Source organism: Sphaeramia orbicularis, chromosome 22, assembly GCF_902148855.1.
Source record: "Sphaeramia orbicularis chromosome 22, fSphaOr1.1, whole genome shotgun sequence".
Classification (NCBI taxonomy): Eukaryota; Metazoa; Chordata; class Actinopteri; order Kurtiformes; family Apogonidae; genus Sphaeramia; species Sphaeramia orbicularis.
In genome coordinates, this window is record NC_043978.1 from 44951587 (window position 1) to 44969839 (window position 18253).

General features: G+C 37.7%; 1 protein-coding gene across 1 annotated transcript; it reads right to left on the reverse strand.

The window, feature by feature from the left end:
- Positions 1-359: 359 nt before the first annotated feature.
- hhipl1 (HHIP-like 1) lies at positions 360-16608 on the reverse strand. Its single transcript, XM_030127726.1, has 9 exons — positions 16043-16608; positions 12094-12740; positions 11152-11295; positions 10084-10412; positions 8842-8968; positions 7195-7340; positions 5294-5375; positions 3080-3162; positions 360-1608 (listed from the first exon to the last, which is right to left on the reverse strand). The coding sequence occupies exons 1-9, from the start codon at positions 16334-16336 to the stop codon at positions 1040-1042; spliced, it is 2421 nt and encodes an 806-aa protein (XP_029983586.1). The 5' UTR covers positions 16337-16608; the 3' UTR covers positions 360-1039.
- Between the last annotated feature and the right edge of the window lie 1645 nt (positions 16609-18253).

Sequence of the window (18253 nt, forward strand, 5' to 3'; positions counted from 1 at the left end):
CCAATAAAGGGTTAAACTCTTAAACTTGACTTACCTTGGAATTTTCAAAACTGGAAATGTATCGCTCATGCTGTGAAGCGTCCCTGAAACGTCCCCAAACAAAGCATAGCACACTGCAAAATCTATCCAATCAGAGATGGAGAAGGGCGGGTCTTGACGTGGCCATAGTAGGATTTGTTATTTCACCAGCAGGTCACCTAAATCAGTTTTTCTTTTTCCTTCTTTAATTTTGGAGTCAGAAATCAGAAGTATGGTATGACTGCATGTGAAGGCAGTCTATTGTGCGAGTGTCAAGCTGAATGTGTGAGAGTTGGCAGCCTCGAAGCTAACATCATTCGTCACATCATACTTTCATAATAAAAGTTTCACATTTACATTCATTTATTCAGCAGGAATTGAACATTCAACACGGTTTACAAATGAAACAAAACATGACATTCAGACACATTCAAATCTGTTACTGTCATGTCATACATTCAAAATTACACATTCAGCATGAAAAACTGAACAATATTGTTGTTTCTGTGCATTTACCTCTAAGAAATATGAGCAAAAACAGATAGAGGATAGAAGCAGTGGAAAACTACTCTTGGACATCATCAGTGCATTCCTACATGTCATAAATAATCTCTGGAATGCTTAAAGGCATTGATTCTTTGTACCTATTCTCACTACAACCATTTCATCTTTTGCTTGGATAGTGATTTCTTTGTTTTTACATTCACTTAAGTGTAAAATTTTGATCACACTTTATTTAAAACACTGTATGGTGGTTGCACAGCTATTAAAGGTTTTCATTTCCTCTTTTATTGTAAAGAAAAGACAACAAAACAGCTTTAATTCACTTAATTATTTATGCTACTGACGTTAATTCAAGCTGCACATTGTAGCCTGTGTTATTATGTTGTCTATGTTTTTTCTTCTCATTTAGGAGAAAACATTTAGAACTGGCTACGATAAAAAACCCTGTAGGATAACTCTTAAATGGATTTAAGAAAATAGATCTTTTTACTGACAATTAGTTCTAAATGTATGGTAGTCAAACTTCTACGATGTAGTCCGAGTTACCACAGATCACCCCGGCGTCTTCATAGTGGGCACAGTTATGCACCCCCACACCGGCGTGTTTGCAGTCCAGCAGGCTAGACTCAGTCCCCTCACACTGAACATCATCCAGGAGGATCCGCAGATCCTTGCCCTCACCAAACTCTGAGTTCTTGGCCGCCTTCAGAGCGTGCCTGAAGCCAAGTTGCCGGCAAACTACAGCAGCGTTGTTGGTGGACCACAGGTCGTCACACACCGTACCCCACTCCCCGTTAATGTAGATCTCCACCCGTCCCCGATCATTGCGGCCTTGATCGTCCCCGACCAGCCTCACTGCTCCGTTCTGAAGCTCGGGCACAGTCTCCGTTCTGGATTTGCCCTTCCTGCGACGGCCTTTCCTCCTTGAGTTTTTGGGTTGTCTGGTGGTAGTTGTGGTTGGGGCAGCCGTGGTTGGGTCTGGTCCTAGTTCACCTAGACGGTCAATGAGTTCTTGTAGCCAGTCGTAGGAATCTGTGGGCTGGACCTCAGGCTTTGTTTTGCTCGGTGGCTCAACACCGATTAACGCTGGTGGAGGGAAAATGGAAAAACAGGATGTCTGGATGAGCAAATATACTTAGAAAGAATGGGGAGGTCATAGGATTTGTTGGATTTTAGTTCATTCTTCCGTTAATGCTTCATTTAGTTTAATTTAACCCTTTATGAGGCAAGTGAATATTTTTGGGAATTTAGAAAACAGTGGCAGCAAGTTCCAATGAGGACAGTGAGTCAACAATCGCAGGTCCAATGTGGTCTACAGGGTCTGTAAGGTCCACCTCTGCATGAACAGTGAGTGTACCTGCTTTGTTAAGTACCATGAAGTAATGGTACTAATGTAAGGAATGATGTTCAAAGGGATAATGTGGAAGTTGACAGGTGTCTGGGTCAGTACTTATGATGGTCTAATGTTCTAAAAGTGATGTTCTAATGTTCTAAAATACATGTTCTTTTCACCTTACATGAATTTTTCTTGTACTTTTTAGCTTACCAGCTGACAGGCCGTAAGCTATTGTCATCATGTGGTGTCCGTCAGCATCATCTGTCGTCGTCTGTTGTCCGTAACAAAAATGTCAATCTCCAAAACTACAATTCCGATTGACTTCAAACTTGGTATACAGCTTCTTTATGATGATGTCAACAAAAGTTAGTTAAATTATTTGGATCTGGATCTGATTCTGGATTTGGTGCGACTTTGAAAAATTTCCCCATTATAACAGATAGGAAGTGGATCGAAGCAATAACTCAGTAAATATAAACGATATCCAGTGTAAATTTCTACAGTCCAGCCCTGATGGGGAGATGACCAAAGCATAATGGCCACATGCTGATCAGGATCTTCTTCTGGATCTGGGAACTTACGGAAAATTTAACATGGGCTCTTATGGGGAAAACAGTTCAATCGTCTTTTTCTCCAAAACTCCAGTTCTGATTGACTTCAAACTTGGTATACAGCTTCTTTATGATGATGTCAATAAAAGGTATTGAAATTATTTCGATCCAGATCTGATTCTGGATTTGGTGCGACTTTGAAAAATTTTCCCATTATAACAGATAGGAAGTGGATTAATACAATAAATCAGTAAGTATCAATGATATCAAGTTGGAATTTGAATTTTTTACAGATCTGATTGGAATATGACCAAAACATGGGCTACTTCTGTAATATAATAAATACACATAACTGGGTGATAATAAATGGCATCTGGATACATTTCCCAAAGCTTTTAATTTGGCCGGTAAGCTACAGGGCTATTGGTCCTATTTTTATATATACTTCTTGTTTTGTTTATTGCCACTTACGGGTAAGGAACCAAATATGGTAACTTCATTAACCTTAATTTTCTACATGACAATAAAAAAACACTGAAAAATTTCACAAAAGTAATAAAGTTATGTTATGTCCTCAGGTAACACACTAAGGTTGAAATTTGGAATTTCAGAGTATTTCTGTGAGTGTTTTATAAAGTGTTAACATTAAACTGTCTTTATGTGGACTCACTTTCCTGGGGAATAAATTTGATGAGGTTGCTTTTAACACGAACTGGAACAGGGTCGTAGTGGCATTGTCTCGGTGGGGCACGTCTGAAAAAGCAGAATGGAAAAATATTATTCAGGGTTTATACACATTTTTCAAAGTCAAATTCAAGTACTTTTCAAGCACTTTTAAGGGTCATTTTAAAATTTTTCCAGCACAGCACCTTATAGCTGAGGTAAAATACATATCTACAGGAATATATATATGTACTCAGGATTATTTTTGTCACTTTTTATCACAATGATGTAGACTGTATTATGCTATAAACATCTAAAATTACGTTTCATAATAGCAAAAAGTTCATTAATTAACCCATAAAGACCAAAACATCTACCATCAACCAAACTCATTCAACAATATAAAATGTTAAATACTTGTTGATCCACTAATCCAATCAATTCATGTAAATAACTGATGTAAAATGCAGTTTGTCATCTTTTCATGGTCATCAGATATGACCCATTTGGAAATTTAGAGGCTCCACAGAGAACGTGGAAACACCGTCATCTTTTACAACATTGATTCACCAGTAAAACCCATGGAATTGGATCAGTGACAGTGGATGGAGATGCTTATTTTATGTCCAGTTAATAATATAATGTGCAGAAAAATCAATTTTCTCTGTTTCTGATGTAATAACCCTCAACTTGAATCTGAGCTTTAATGAACTTCTTTTGTTTTTACTTAAAGTTTTGTTGATTTTTCAACAAACAAACAAAAAAAACTACCAATGCTTTGACTTACATATCGATATAGATACCTGTAAAAAGTGAAAATAAATAAATAAATAAGAAAATAAAATAAAATAAAAAAATTCCAACAAGAGAGGGATTCGTGTAGCTCTGTGACGTGAGGGTGCAAAGGATAAAATCAACAAAATCAAGGCCATAGGGACCATCTATCTAACATAGGCTAAAGGAAACATAGACCATTCATGTTGCTCTAGTTTGTCTCAAGTCTCTGGGGAGTGTAGGGATTCTATGAATAATGTCCATTATGTCCTTCCACAGTTGTTGTTCCTTATTACACATTTCTGAAAGATTAGACACAGCTCCCTCCATAGGCATCATCTCCAGAAATGTTTGAAGCCAAAGTCCCTCTGTCAGCTTTAATGAACTTCTACATAATCAGTGCATTAAATATAGAAAAATACCTGATTTTCACTGAAAAATGCAAAATACACAGCATAATATTTGAGTAAATAGTGATAAATCATTTAAGAAAGGTTCAAAATAGTGAAAAAATCATTTGGAAACTGCTATGAAAGCAGGGTGTTTGTGGGTTTGAGAAGAACACACTGTTTTATCCAAAAAAAAGGGAAGCCACTTTACATTCTTCAGACACACTAAGATAAAAATGTATCTGGACTCGACCTGAGAGTATCCGGTAATTTTCTTTTTTGACATAAAGTTTTATTTTTCAAAATGTATCACCTCTTTGTAAGTAGGTTTAGCTTGAGTTAATATTAAAAATGAATAAATAAATTACAGAGTTATAATTGCAGGCACTTTCAAGCACTTAAACTAAAATTCAAGCACTTTGCGCACTTTGAAATTCAAACATTTCCAAGGATTTCAAGCACCCGTGTGAACCCTGATTATTGCATCTCAAACAGCAGCCACTATAAAAGACTCGGATGTCAGATGGTTTAGTTATAAGCTTTCTCAAAGACTTTCTCTAATGTTTATTTTCCTGCTCAGGTCACAACGGCAGTGCAGAACAGTTTAAATGAGCTTGATGGCTGGGAAACAAATTAGGTGACACAACCGTCTACTGCTGCGAGAAATACAGAGAGAGCCAAGAGCTGTCTGAGGCAATGTCAGGGAAGGAAGATTTAGGATGGCAGGCCTTTCACACTACTGCCAACACCGCTTCATTTCCTTTCTTTACCAAAACACTGAAAGGCAGTATGACCTCCATATTCAGAGTGAGAAAGAAATCCCACCAATGCTGAGAAAACACAGATCTAAGCTAACATCTGAGCCAAGTATGATCATGATACTGTGTGTATCCCTCGGGCTCACTGAGAAGAATGACATGCCTGTGTTTGTAATTATAAACAGATGTGTGTCTTAAAGATCCATTTCCAAGAAACAGAAACGGTACTGTACATACTCAATACAAAGTCAGCAGTTAGTGTACGAAGCAAATTACGCACAAAATGATCACATTACTCACCTTGAGGGATCCACCACTTTATACACAACACCTGAAGGTGACGTAGCGCTGGGTATTCCAGTCGACATGAAGTACAGCTCGCCTGATGGAAAGACAACATTACATCAAGGAAATGGTCACACAAGAAACCACGTTTAACCCATAAAGACCCTGTGCTACTTTTGTGACTGTTCCCAAAAGATTTTTTTTCTGTAGATTTAACCTTTCTAAAGTAATTTATCATCATTTATTACAATATTATCCTCTGTATTTCGCATTTTTTTCCAGTGAAAATTGTATATTTTCTGATATTTAATTTACTGATCATGTAGATGTTCACAAAAACTCAGGATAAATTCAAAGGTTATTAAATCAGAAACACAGAAAACCGAAGAAAAAGTGACTTTTTCAGCAAAGATATGAACAACTGAATGTAAAAGCAAACATCTCCATCCACTGTCATTTATCAAACTCTATGGGTTTTACTGGTGAATCAATGTTATGCTCTGTATTTTGCATTTTTAAGTGAAAATCTGGCATTTTCCTATATTTAATGTACTGGTTATGTAGATGTTCATTGAAGCTCAGATCAAAGTTGGGGGTTATTATATCAGAAACAGAGAAAATTCATTTTTCTGCAAAATCCTATATTATAAAAGGAAAGTGGACGCGGTGGAAGTGGTTTCGGGCATCACACAAAATCCACAAAGAGTTGACTGCTGCAGTTTGTCATACTTATGTATTTTTAGTCAAGGAAGAGACTAGTGAAAATAACAAGTTGATAGGACCAAGATTTTGGGAGATATTAGTAATTTTGGAATACAGTGGCCTCCCAATGGCCGATCACCTTGCTATACCCAGAATCATCATTGAATTGGGTTACCTAGCAACAGATAAACAATAGGACTGGGTCGCCATGGTGTCAAATTTCATGTGCAGACACAGACATGCCAGCTGAGAGGTTATTCAAGTGAAATTGCCAGTGAAATTTACCAAAAAACTAAGAAAGTAAAGAAATTAACTGTATCAGAGGATCCAGAACATGTGGTTCCGCACGGGTCAACACGCTAGTATATCATTAACTGGACATAAAATAAACATCTACAACCACTGTCACTGATCCACCTCCATGCACTGTAAAAATGACCGTAGAATTAACACCAAAAAGTTATAAAATTGCAACATAAAAAAACTGTAAGTGACAATAAAATGCAAAGTTGTTTATTTGAAAAGATTTTTGTGTTAACAATTGAATTAAATATAGCTGTAGTTTTTACAGGAAGAGTATATAAACAAAACCAGATTTGTATGTAGAAATTATGTATTTCTGTTGTTGTTAGAAAATAAAACTGTAAATTGAAATATAATGTGGTGCTGTTTAAATTGCAAGACCATAGTGTTGAAATAACGGCATATTTGCTTTTTATATATATATATATATAAAAACGTAAACATTTAACAATGTAACATTTTAAATTTGTAAATTAATGGGTTGGTAGAGTTGGTAGAGCGGCTTGTCCAATAACCAAAGGGTTGGTGGTTTGAATCCTGGCTCTGACTGTCCATGTGTCAAAGTTTACATGGAAGACACTGAACCCTAAATTGTTCCCAGTTGGACCTGTTTTTTTTTTTACAGTGTGGGTTTCACTGGTGAATCAATGTTGTAGAAGATGACGGTGTTTCCACGGTAACTATGGAGCCTCTGAACGTCCAAATGGGTCATATCTGATGACCATGAAAAGATGATAAACTGCATTTTACACTATTATCTACATGTATTGATAGGATTAGTGGTTCAGAAGTTATTGAATATTTTAGATCAGTAGATGCTTTTAGTCACCAGTGGCTGTTTGGGTCTTTATGGGTTAAGAATTAACAGGAAGGAAGGCCTGAAGGTTTTGGAAACAGCGTTCATCTCTCACCGGCTTCATCCTCTGCGAAGGAGATAATGTACTGATGGTAGTTGTTGATGAGTCCAGGGAAGGCGCAGGTCAGTCCCATTCCCATGCAGATCTCATTGTACCTCCACTGCCCGGTGTATCGGTCCTCCTTCAGACTCATCAAACGCCTGGACCAGGAGCAGAATCCAAACTCAGATGTTGTCTCTAATGCTAGTGCAGAGTCGTCAGAACTTTTATTGCGCAATTTTAGTTTAATCTTCCCTATAATTCCAAGAGTGTTCTTAAATGAAGCATGCATGAAGTTGTACAGGTCTACTGTTTTGCTTAGTTCACTTTTTCCAGGGAGGAGAAACTCCAAATGTGACAGACATAGTTATTTAATGACAGGAAAAAATGTCTGGGAGATGTAAGCTGACTGTCCTACATACTGATTTAATTAAACTTCTGTTGGAGGAGAATACAACACCGAGGGCCTTTTCTGTCTTTAAAGACTGAATAATTCTGAAAGCCTGCATGTAGAAAATACACAGCAGCTACTCTAGGTTTCACAACAAATTAGGTCATTAGGTGCCTTTTCATCCAGCTATTTCTATGTTGAGAATGTTTATTTTTGTGCATAAAAAAACTAAACATAAATGCTGGAAATTCATAAATAGCGTGATGGATTGGAAAGACATTGGAAGACTTTGGGAAGAATTTGCAAAGTTAGTAATGATAAAAGGTGGATGTAGAAGGGCAATGCAAACAAAATGATGAACTGCACAAACAATGTTAGACAGTGGCTTTGACAAACTATGTGAAAGTTTGCCAGACTAGTGGTTTCTGTTCAGGGATCAAAAACTGAAGCTAGCTTTGGGTTTCATATGCAAAACACCTCCTTCCTATCAGATCTTCACTCAGTATGCTATTGTATGATGTAGTGTTTCTATATACAGTACACAAGTAGATGGAATGTGCAGGAATTGGCATTTTTTAGGCCCATAACATAAATTTAAAGGAATGATATTTTGCTTTTTTTTAAATGAAATTATGCATTTTAAAACATTTCCTTGTGGTCTACATAAACTGTAAATGCTACGCTTGGGTCTCAGTTCTTCATTAATTCAACTCCACAGGTCCTTCTTCAAAAATATTTCAGAGTAATGACACCAGAAAGGTCGTTTTGAGCGCTGGTCCTTTAAATGCAAATGAGCCACTCCACGCCCCACCCCCTCCAGGTTGTTGACTGTGCTGCTCTGTCCCGTTCAACCAACAATGGAACATTTTAGGTAATCGACTCCAAGTTTGGACATATTTTCAGCTTTTGCTACAACTGTTGCTGCTGACAAACAATTACGGTGTAGTCTGAAAATTGTTCGTCAGAAGTCTTGACCTTATATGTGCAAATGTTGTAATGTAACTAGTTATAGATGTAACAAATTAAGCAGGAAATAAAACGGGTTGTAGAAATCTACACGATTTTTGCCTAAATGAATATAAAGATAGCTTTGTAGCGCCTGGAGGGTTCAAATTCATACGTTTTGAACAATTAGGGTCCAAATACACAAATAAATGTACCAAAGACTAAAATAAGTGGGTTTAGCAAAATATGACCCCTTTAAACTTTGCCATACATTTAGATAGAGACCCACCTATTATTGCAATAACTGTATCTCAGATCAAACATACCCACTCATGAAGTCTCCAAATATGTACATGCCATTCAGGTTGGGGTATTCACATCCTCTGTAGACGTAGCCACCAGTCACCGACTTCCCCATTTTATGAGGGTACGCATAAATGGGAAGAACATCATCTACAAAAAAACAATAATTTGAATTTGTGAGTTTCTTTTCTAATACATGACAAACCATGGTAGCAGCTGTCTGTTGTTATTCTCCTTCTGCTTTTAACCACATTGGTCAGATGCTGTTTTCAATACTTTCCGTGACACACACTGCACTCCTGATTACACTGATCTACAGTTTGTTTGTTTTTTAGAAAGTATCTGCCTCAGAGCTGAATCTTACATACTTTAATAAGATGAACAGAAAACAAATGAAAGCTGGTTAGCTGATGTTTTCAGTGTATATGATCTGGTGTTATTACACACATGTATTGGTCATTTATAAATCTTCCAATAGAAATAATGATAGTAATAACAAGTGGTGCCAGGCACAACAAACCCTGTTAAAAATTCATAAAAAATTTGAACTTTGACGTACTTATCCTAAAACGTAATTACATCTATTCTAGGTCACTGGAAATCTATAAACCCAATTTGGTATTAATTCAACTAATAATTTTGCTGCTAAAGCGTTAACAAAGAAACAAACTGAACCAAATCCAATACCCCTTGCCTCCCATCTGGGGGACGGGGTAATAATAATAGTAAAGTGAATGTGCAGATACTATTTTGGAGTAGATCTAGTAACACTGAGACAAACATTCCTTTTGAGTACAATCCATTCTCTCATGAATTCTCAGAATTGCACATTTTGACCCAAGATTGAATCACAGAAACTACAACCAACCAGCAGTTTTGACTGAATTTTCTGAATTAGTGACTCAGACACAGTAAAGCTTCACCAGTTTTATTCTGGAGGCATTTCAGTTATAATTTTGAGTTCATTTACTATAAAGTCACTATGTAGCTGCAGCAGCAGCAGCAGCAGCAGCAGCAGCAGCAGTAAGAATGTTGGTCATTCTGAAGTCAAAAGTGTGCAACTGTTTTACTGCCTGGAAACACAGCAGGGGCTAATTTCACCGACCCTGAGAGAGGTATGTCAGCTCATGCAAAGGCCTGTCGTTGTGTTTGATTAGAATGAAAACCTGCAGGCTCTTGGCCCTCCACAAAAACCTGATGCTCTGCTGCTGCTGCTGCATTCCCCCTACAAAACCATCTGACTGTAATCACCAGAGCACCTTTACCTAATGAACTGTTGGCGCACAGCTTCTTGTCGTAGCAGGAAAACCCCTCTTTGGCTCTCCAGCCGTAGTTCCGACCTTTCTCAATGATGTCAATTTCTTCAAACTTGTTCTGACCCACGTCCCCGCAGAAAATGCGCCCTTTGCCCTCTTTTGTACGAGGGTCACCCCGGTCCACAGAGCACCTCCACATATTCCGGACGCCGTAAGCGTAAACCTCAGGTCGTGCCCCTCGTTCATGGATGAAGGGGTTATCTGACGGGATTCTGTACAGCGGGCCTCTGTTGTTGTCATCTACGTCGATGCGAAGAACTTTCCCCAACAGTGCAGATCTACAGCAGATGAAGTAGTATGAAGATTCATGATTCAAGATTCCTTTTATTACACCCTCGGCCAACTTCTGGCCGAAGGGGTATTGTAACTGTTTTGTTGTCTGTCTGTCCATTCTACGACATATCACATTATCTGAAGAATGCATTGACATATCTGCACCAAATTTATACTGTGGCTGTATCTTGGCATGGAGCAGAAGCCTATTGAAAAGAGGTGACTTTGACCTACTTTTTCATGGTTAAGTGGCCTGGTGCAGTTATAATATCTGAGTACTTTCAAATATAAATATGTAATAAGTTTTACACAAAGACAATCTAATCTAAATTTTGGGGCAGTAACTTTCAACAGACTCTTACACTGTATTTGGCTGAGGGGTATTAAAAGTGTGTACACACAGGGCATACATAACAAAATTCTGATGCACTTTTAAAAAACGGCACTACTTGAGTAAAAAAAAACAAAACAAGAAATATACAATGGGAAAAAAATTTTAATAGTAAAAGCAGTAAAAACAGTTAAATAGACACTCACACACACTCCGTCCCTCTCCCATTCTGTCAAATCACACCTTCACACATTCATACCTAGTTAAAGTGCAGAGGACATTGAGAGGTAAATATAGTAGTTATTGCACATTTTAGATTTTCATTATTGCACATTGTAAGGACTTGTAAGGATCTCTTGTTAGTTCAGTTTATTACGGAGGGTAGTAATGGAACTTTTTATTGTTGTTCTTACTTGTTCTGAGCATTTCCATATTTCCCAAATGGATCTCCTGCCATTCCACCATCCCCAGTGAAAATGTATAAGTAGCCGTCATCACCAAATAGTAGCTGTCCTCCGTTGTGGTTGGATGCAGGTTCATCAATCTCCAGAATGACTCTAAAAGTACAGACGACAAGTAAGACTAACACTGATGCTCACAGACCAGTTCTATAAGAGTGTGTAGTGATGATATGTGTACAAGGTGTTTGCTCTTTATCCAAATAAAAATTCCAGATTTTTCCAAAACTGATATTTTTTTCCCCTAGACCTTGACTTTCTGTACTTTTATACTTGTGAGCCTACTTTTTTGGTTGAGATTGTACCTGTTGTGTGTAGTAGAAAAGTTAATTTTAATCAATGTATGAATGAATTAATGCATAATTTGCAGGAAATTATTTTTTACTGACAGAAATCTTCTCAAAGTGCACGGATATCACACAAACAAGTTTCACTAGAATCATTCTAGTACCAACCGGTTAGTGAAATCATATCAAGTTTTTTTTATGTTTTAAAAGTCTTAAGCTATACTTCCTCCCACTCCTTTCCAAATATGCAAATGAAGTCATATTTTGTTTCATGAATATATATATAAGTTTTTCATGTTTTCTTGCAATCTGTTTTATTTCTAAGGACTAAAGTAGGATTACTTTGCTTTGTTGCATATTCAAAATATACAACTAACTAATATGCTTTCTTCATGTATTCTTTATCTTACCAGATTATGTGCCTTTGAGCATACTCTAAAATTTGACAATGAGACAAACTTTTTTCCATACTTTTTTAAGACTTTCACACAAAATTCCAGACTTTTCATAATCTTTAAAACAGCACTTAAAAATTTCATATTTTTTGAGACTTTCAAGACCTGCACAAGCACCCTGTGTGTAAAAAAATCCGCTTCCATGGCATACCTACCGCTCAGAGCTGTGATCCACCATGTTCATGTCATTGGAGGACACACGGAACTCACTGATTCGGATCCTCTCATCAAAACCCACTTCCACTGAGTAATACACGTACAGTTTACCATTATATTTGTACATGGGGTGAAAGATCAGTCCCAGAAAGCCTCTCTCATCCCCTTCCCATGATGAGGTTAAGACGGCCTTGGTAATGTTTAAAAACGGTCTCTCCAGTTTGGACCTGTCAGGAAGGTACGTCCACACCAAGCCCACCTGCTCAGCCACAAAGAAGCGATGTGTACCGTCATTGGCGTGGACCATGGCTAGTGGGTTTCGCAGCCCGTTGGCCACTTCTTCCAAGCACAGCTGCAGACAGCCATCTGAGTCAGACTGAACCCGACCCAGGTTCTGGGTGAGCTGCTGGTTGCTGAGGATATGTGGGTAGCAGTAGTCAGTGTCATCTAACTCCAGGTACCGACAGAGACGTGTCTGGTCATGCTGCACTTTGGTTATGTGTGGATCATCAGATAAGAAGGGGAAGGTGGAGTTGCATTTCTTCCAGAAATGGGCACAGTAGTCAGGGCACAGACCAGGGATGGACCGGATCGGGGTGCTGGGGTCTTCTGCGTCGTAAAGGTGGGCTGCATAGGGAGAGCATTCCTGGTCAAAAAGAGGAGAGAGGTAAGGAGAGAGCAACAAGAAAGAGAAAAGGAAGAGAGGGCTCCCTGAACATGGGCAGATTTTAGTCTCAGCAGCAATGGCGGGAGATAGAGCGGGTCATTCAATAACTGAAGGGTTGGCAGTTTGAATCCCGTTCTGTCCTAGTCATGTGCCATTGTGTCCTTGGGCAAGACACTTCACCCACCTCGCCTCCAGTGTGAATGTGTATGAATGTTTGGTGGTGGTCAGACGGGCCATTTGCTGCGTATTGGCAGCCATGCTTCTATCATGTCTGCCAATACGTTACATACGCGAGGCTACAAACGTATAGTTTACCACCACTAGAGTGTGAATGTGAGAGAGAATGAATAATGGAAATGAAATGAAATCATTATTATTATTATTATTAATATTATTATTAATAATAATATTATTGTTATTATTATTATTATAATAATAATAATAATAATAATAATACTACTACTACTACTAATAATAATAATAATAATAATAAATTTCTAACAGAACGTAATTGTACAAAACAAAACGTACATCGAGGGTTGTGAAGCCTTCCGAGCTAAGTGGACGAAAAGTGTGGTTGACCTTGTAACAGTGCATATTAAATTATCATTGCGTATTCTTTGATTGTTACTTTAATGAGCATAAAACACCTTTTCATAAACTGAGTCATAAGGTCCCATCTACTGTAACTGTAACTCAGACTGAACAGATGCTCCTTTAATAACCAAAGGTTTGCCTCTGGTTAGGGATGCTTTACTTGCCTCCAGACCCCAGGTGACACTCTTCTGCAGTTTGGGCCCTATAAGTATCAGAATTTCCAGTTCTAAAAGCTTTTTTTCCACCTAGTTTTTTTCACCAATTTTTCACCAATGCTACTTAGGTAAAATATGCATCATGCATACAGCTCTGGAAAAAATTAATAGACCACTGCAATTTCCTGAGAAATCAGCATGTGTGCATGTATGACAGCCATTCCATTCCTGTGTCTGTTGAATTCCAACACAAGCACACCTTATTCTACTGAATAAACACCTGATCCATGTCTTATTTAAGAAGGAGAAGTATAAACACCACTACTGTGGCCATCACTATCTTCTTACAATAGGCAAAAACAGTGCTATCAGTACCACAAAAGTAATTGGAATCAAAACATAACCTTTGAAAACTACTGGACTTCTGCTCTGACAGTGTTCCCAAACTCTGAGGACTGGTTCTTCTATCAGGACAATGCTCCTGGCCTCAGCTAGGTCCATAAAGGTGTGGATGACGGACCACCAGATGAAGACCCTGTCATGGCCAGTCCAATCTCCAGACCTGAACCCACTTTGAAAACTTCTGGAGGAAGATGGATGGTCACAAGCCATCGAACATGTCTGAGCTTCTTGAATTTCTGTGCCAGGAGCTGCATAAAGTATCTTTATTGTTTGTGATTTTGACTACATGTCATGTTCTGCAAACACATGCTCTAAATAATAATATTTTATTTGGAATTTGGGAGAAATGTTGTTGGTAGTTTAGAGAATAAAACAAAAATGTTCATTTTACTCAAACACATACCTATAAATGATTAAATCAGAGAAAGTGATAATTTTGCAATGGTCCCTTTTTTTTTTTCCAGAGCTGTATATTATCACACTACTATTTATTTACTGACTGTCACTTATGTTAAAGACTAAATTACACTTTTGCTCATAAAGTTGAAATAAAATATTTTTTACCTCTTCTCATGAAACAATTGTGATTTATTCCAGATAGATAAAGTGTAACTGGAACTCAATGTGTTAATATTGCGCCTGGTCAAAGGTGATTAATGATGTGTATAAACAGAAATAAAAAGATAAATATGGCTAAAAAACAAAATTATTCTACTTTCTGGGCAACAGTGTACAAAAGAATTGACCATAATTATACGGCAGAAAACTTTGATTTTTCTATTGTAAACATATTGGTTTTACTTCTTTAGCACATTTGATATGAAGTACTCATCAAAACAGTATATTCTATGTTGTATGTTCTATCAGTACCAGTTTCTACACATCACTCTGTATGTTTACATTTACATAAATTTAATAACAGTTTAAAAAACATCTGATATGAAATATGGTTAAAGGGATAAGTGCAATGACAGAATGTATGTTTGTACTTGAGTGAATGGTTTCTGCTTGTTTTTCTACCTATTTATTTTAGCTGCTTTTATTTGTATAAATTTATATTTTATAGTTGTATTTACAATTGGTGCACGGATGGGATGACATTTTTCATTTTGTTGTATTTATTACAATGACAACAAAGATATTCTATTCTATTCTATTCTATTTTGAGGATTTAGGAGATTTACCTTACATCTAATGTAACTGTTTTGTATTTTCATTATTTCATTATATATATTATCATTGTCTGTATGTGGAGTGAAACTTTGGAACAGTCTGGACATCCAACACAAGCAATGCCAAAATATCCACCGATTTAAACTGTTATCCAAAAATATGGTCTGGTCCCAGTACAAAGACAGAGGGTCTTAATACTGATGTTACATCAGTATTCTGTCTTAAATGTTAATGTGTGCTTGTTGTTCCTCATCTAGTTGGTATGTGTTGTCCATTACCTTCAGTATTGTTACCATTGCTGGGATGTGCTGCCCTTTACCATTAGTGCTGTTGTAGTTTTTTTTGTTTTTTTTTCTTACCATTGTTGGTATGTAATTATTGCTGTTCTTTACCACTTGTGGTATTGCAGTTTTTTACCATTGTTGGTATGTAACTATTATCATGTAAGTTAACTGTGGTAACACCACCAGGAATGTACTTTTTTTTCTATTTTTTTTTTCCTCACACATTTTGGTTATGCAATGTAAATGCTGTCAAATGAGTTCATCCTAATTTGGTATAGGTCTATTTTGTTCATTGTTCTGGCTTGAAGTCAATTAGGACAGGAGTGAGTGTTTAAAATGTTATTATGTTAAGTTATTTGATGATGAGAATGGGGGTGGGATTAAGTAAGTTTTTCTTCTTCCCACTCCTTTTCCAGTATAAATGAATGTTTTTTGTTTTTTTTTTTTTTGAATTTGCATGTATTCTGTAAAAGCTCGAAATAAACAAACAAATGAAATGAAAATGAATGAAATCATATTGTTGTTCTGAGCTGTTAAAGATCTTTCCTAACTTTACTGAAGTCCATTACCTTCTTATTTACGCGTCAGTGTTTTGCAGTTTGGCCAAACCATTGGCGCGTGTCAGAGGTGTTTGGACCGAGGTAACCGACCTTTGTCCACACATGCATACCTGGCACAGCAACTCCTGGACGAACCCGGCACAGTTGGCATAGCCGTAATAGTCAAAGTTATCCATAATTTGGTAGTACTTGGACATGAGCTCCTGGTCTTTCTGGAAGTCGCAGCAGCCAAACTCCTTGTACATTACGCAGAACTCCAGCTCCCTCAGCGGTCGGAAAGGCGGCTTAAAATCCAAACACTGCGGGTGTAACAGCACAGGTGTGAACCACAAAAACCAAAAAGACAAGATGCCAGTGGGTGAGAGCCACAAGTGGCCCGGGGCTTTGCCATAACACCGCCGCATTATGGCGTGCGTCGGAGCTCATGGAGCAGAAGTGTGTGCGCTACAGCCGCTTCCTGTGTGCACTTTGCTCCGACTTCAATCATCCGCTGTGTTTGTCCCTTTGACGTGTTGAACCTCCGTGTCCTCTGTCACCCCGGGGCCGTCTGGAACCGTGTGCTCGGTCTGGATCGCAGGCCGAGGCCATCTGCCGTCCCGGTGCATCTGCAACACAAAATGGGAGGCAGCCAACATCCGACTGTGGAGCAGAGGAAGAATCCTACTGTCCCACTCCTAACACACACACACACACACACACACACACACACACACACACACACACACACACACACACACACACACACACACACACACAAAATAACAACATCAGCAGAGCTGCTCCCAAAAGGACAGACTTTATTGATAGTGACGCCAAAATCCACCAGAAACACATTTATATCAGCCACGCAGCCTCATTTTAAGCCCCATCCATAACTGGGTCCAGGAGCTCTTTGACACGTGCTTTCTGAGTTATTATTGTCTGCTGTATTTCATAGCAGCGCAGTGCATTGTGGATCCCAATGCTCCCCCTTTTTGTTGTAACCTACTTTCTGTTAAACATTCATCTTCTGAAATGTTGGATAATGATGTGTCTCCTCCTTTTGTCCAGCAGATGGCGACCTCATCTACTGGAACTGATGGATGGATTCAGTTCCTTAAAATAAAAACAGGACAAAAATAATCAAAAGTATTACTTAATATATTTACTATGTTTGCATTTATAGAGTTTTTGCAGGTGATCCAAGTTATTATTCTATAAACTCCACAAACTCCTCTACTCTACTTTCTTTTCTTTCTTTCTTTCTTTTTTTCCTCTGAGGTACACAGTTGAGGTATTGTTAAAATCCAGGTCATGGAGTGGGGGAGGTGAATATATTAGCAATAACAATTGATTTAATGAAGCAGGGCTCTCTATAGGCAGTAACATAATACTTCAAATATTGTTGAACTGGATTAAAGCCTATTCTACTGAAACTGAGAAAATTAAAAGACTGTCGTTTTAACCAAAGTTGCAATTTTTCACACCCCTGCTTTTGGTACATGTGGAAACAATGGTCACTATGGACTAAATGTAAAGAAAATCATCAAAATAACCTCATAGGTTCATGGAAAGGGTTGATGATTAAGAGAGAGACACCAGTGAGTAAAAAGGATGCGACAATAGAATGGTAAACATTGAATTGTATTGACCAAAACATAGACATATAAAATTACACTCTAAGCCAGCAAATAATCTATTCCATATTGGAAAATTTGGGTGCAACTTTAAAACAACTTTAAAAACAACTTTAAAAACAAAATGGATCTGTTTGCTTCCTTGAAGTAAAGGGAAGCAGTTTTGTTCACCTTCCACTTGAAGGTTAAAAGTTACACAGTTTTACCACACCGACAGAAGGTGAAGGATGAAGGTTCTCAGTCCAGGTGCTCAACTTGGGTAGCTCGCCAATCTCCTTCCAGGGAGAGAATCAACATCAAATCCAGGTCCAATCCAAGAACAAGTGATCCAAAGGTATCCAAAAAAACTCAGCCTGTATTAACACAAGTGGTTTATAGCATATGCATTTCTAGTCAAACTCTTAAATGTTGTTTTAACTTTTTAACTGCTTTAAATAGCTTTTTAACACATTGTAACTGTACAGTTTATATATTTTTTACAATATGAATTACAACTCCACAAATTACCCCATGAACTCAGGAAAACTGTTGCACTGGAAAGTCAACATATGAAATGTCAACCTAATAAATGTTAATCCTCATTTTTATCTATGCATATTCACTCCAGAAGTACAAATAAAATACAATAAACAAATAAAACATTCATGAAAGCATTTTCTGGTTAATTGTGAACCAAACTGCAGTTTTAGACAGTATCTGCTCATT

Coding starts and splice junctions, on each gene's coding strand:
- hhipl1 (XM_030127726.1), bottom strand. CDS start 16,336: ATGCGGCGGTGTTATGGCAAAGCCCCGGGCCACTTGTGGCTCTCACCC. Junction 10,413..11,151: donor TATGGAAATGCTCAGAACAA/GTAAGAACAACA, acceptor CATCTGCTGTAG/ATCTGCACTGTTGGGGAAAG. Junction 5,376..7,194: donor CTTCGCAGAGGATGAAGCCG/GTGAGAGATGAA, acceptor TCTTTCCATCAG/GCGAGCTGTACTTCATGTCG.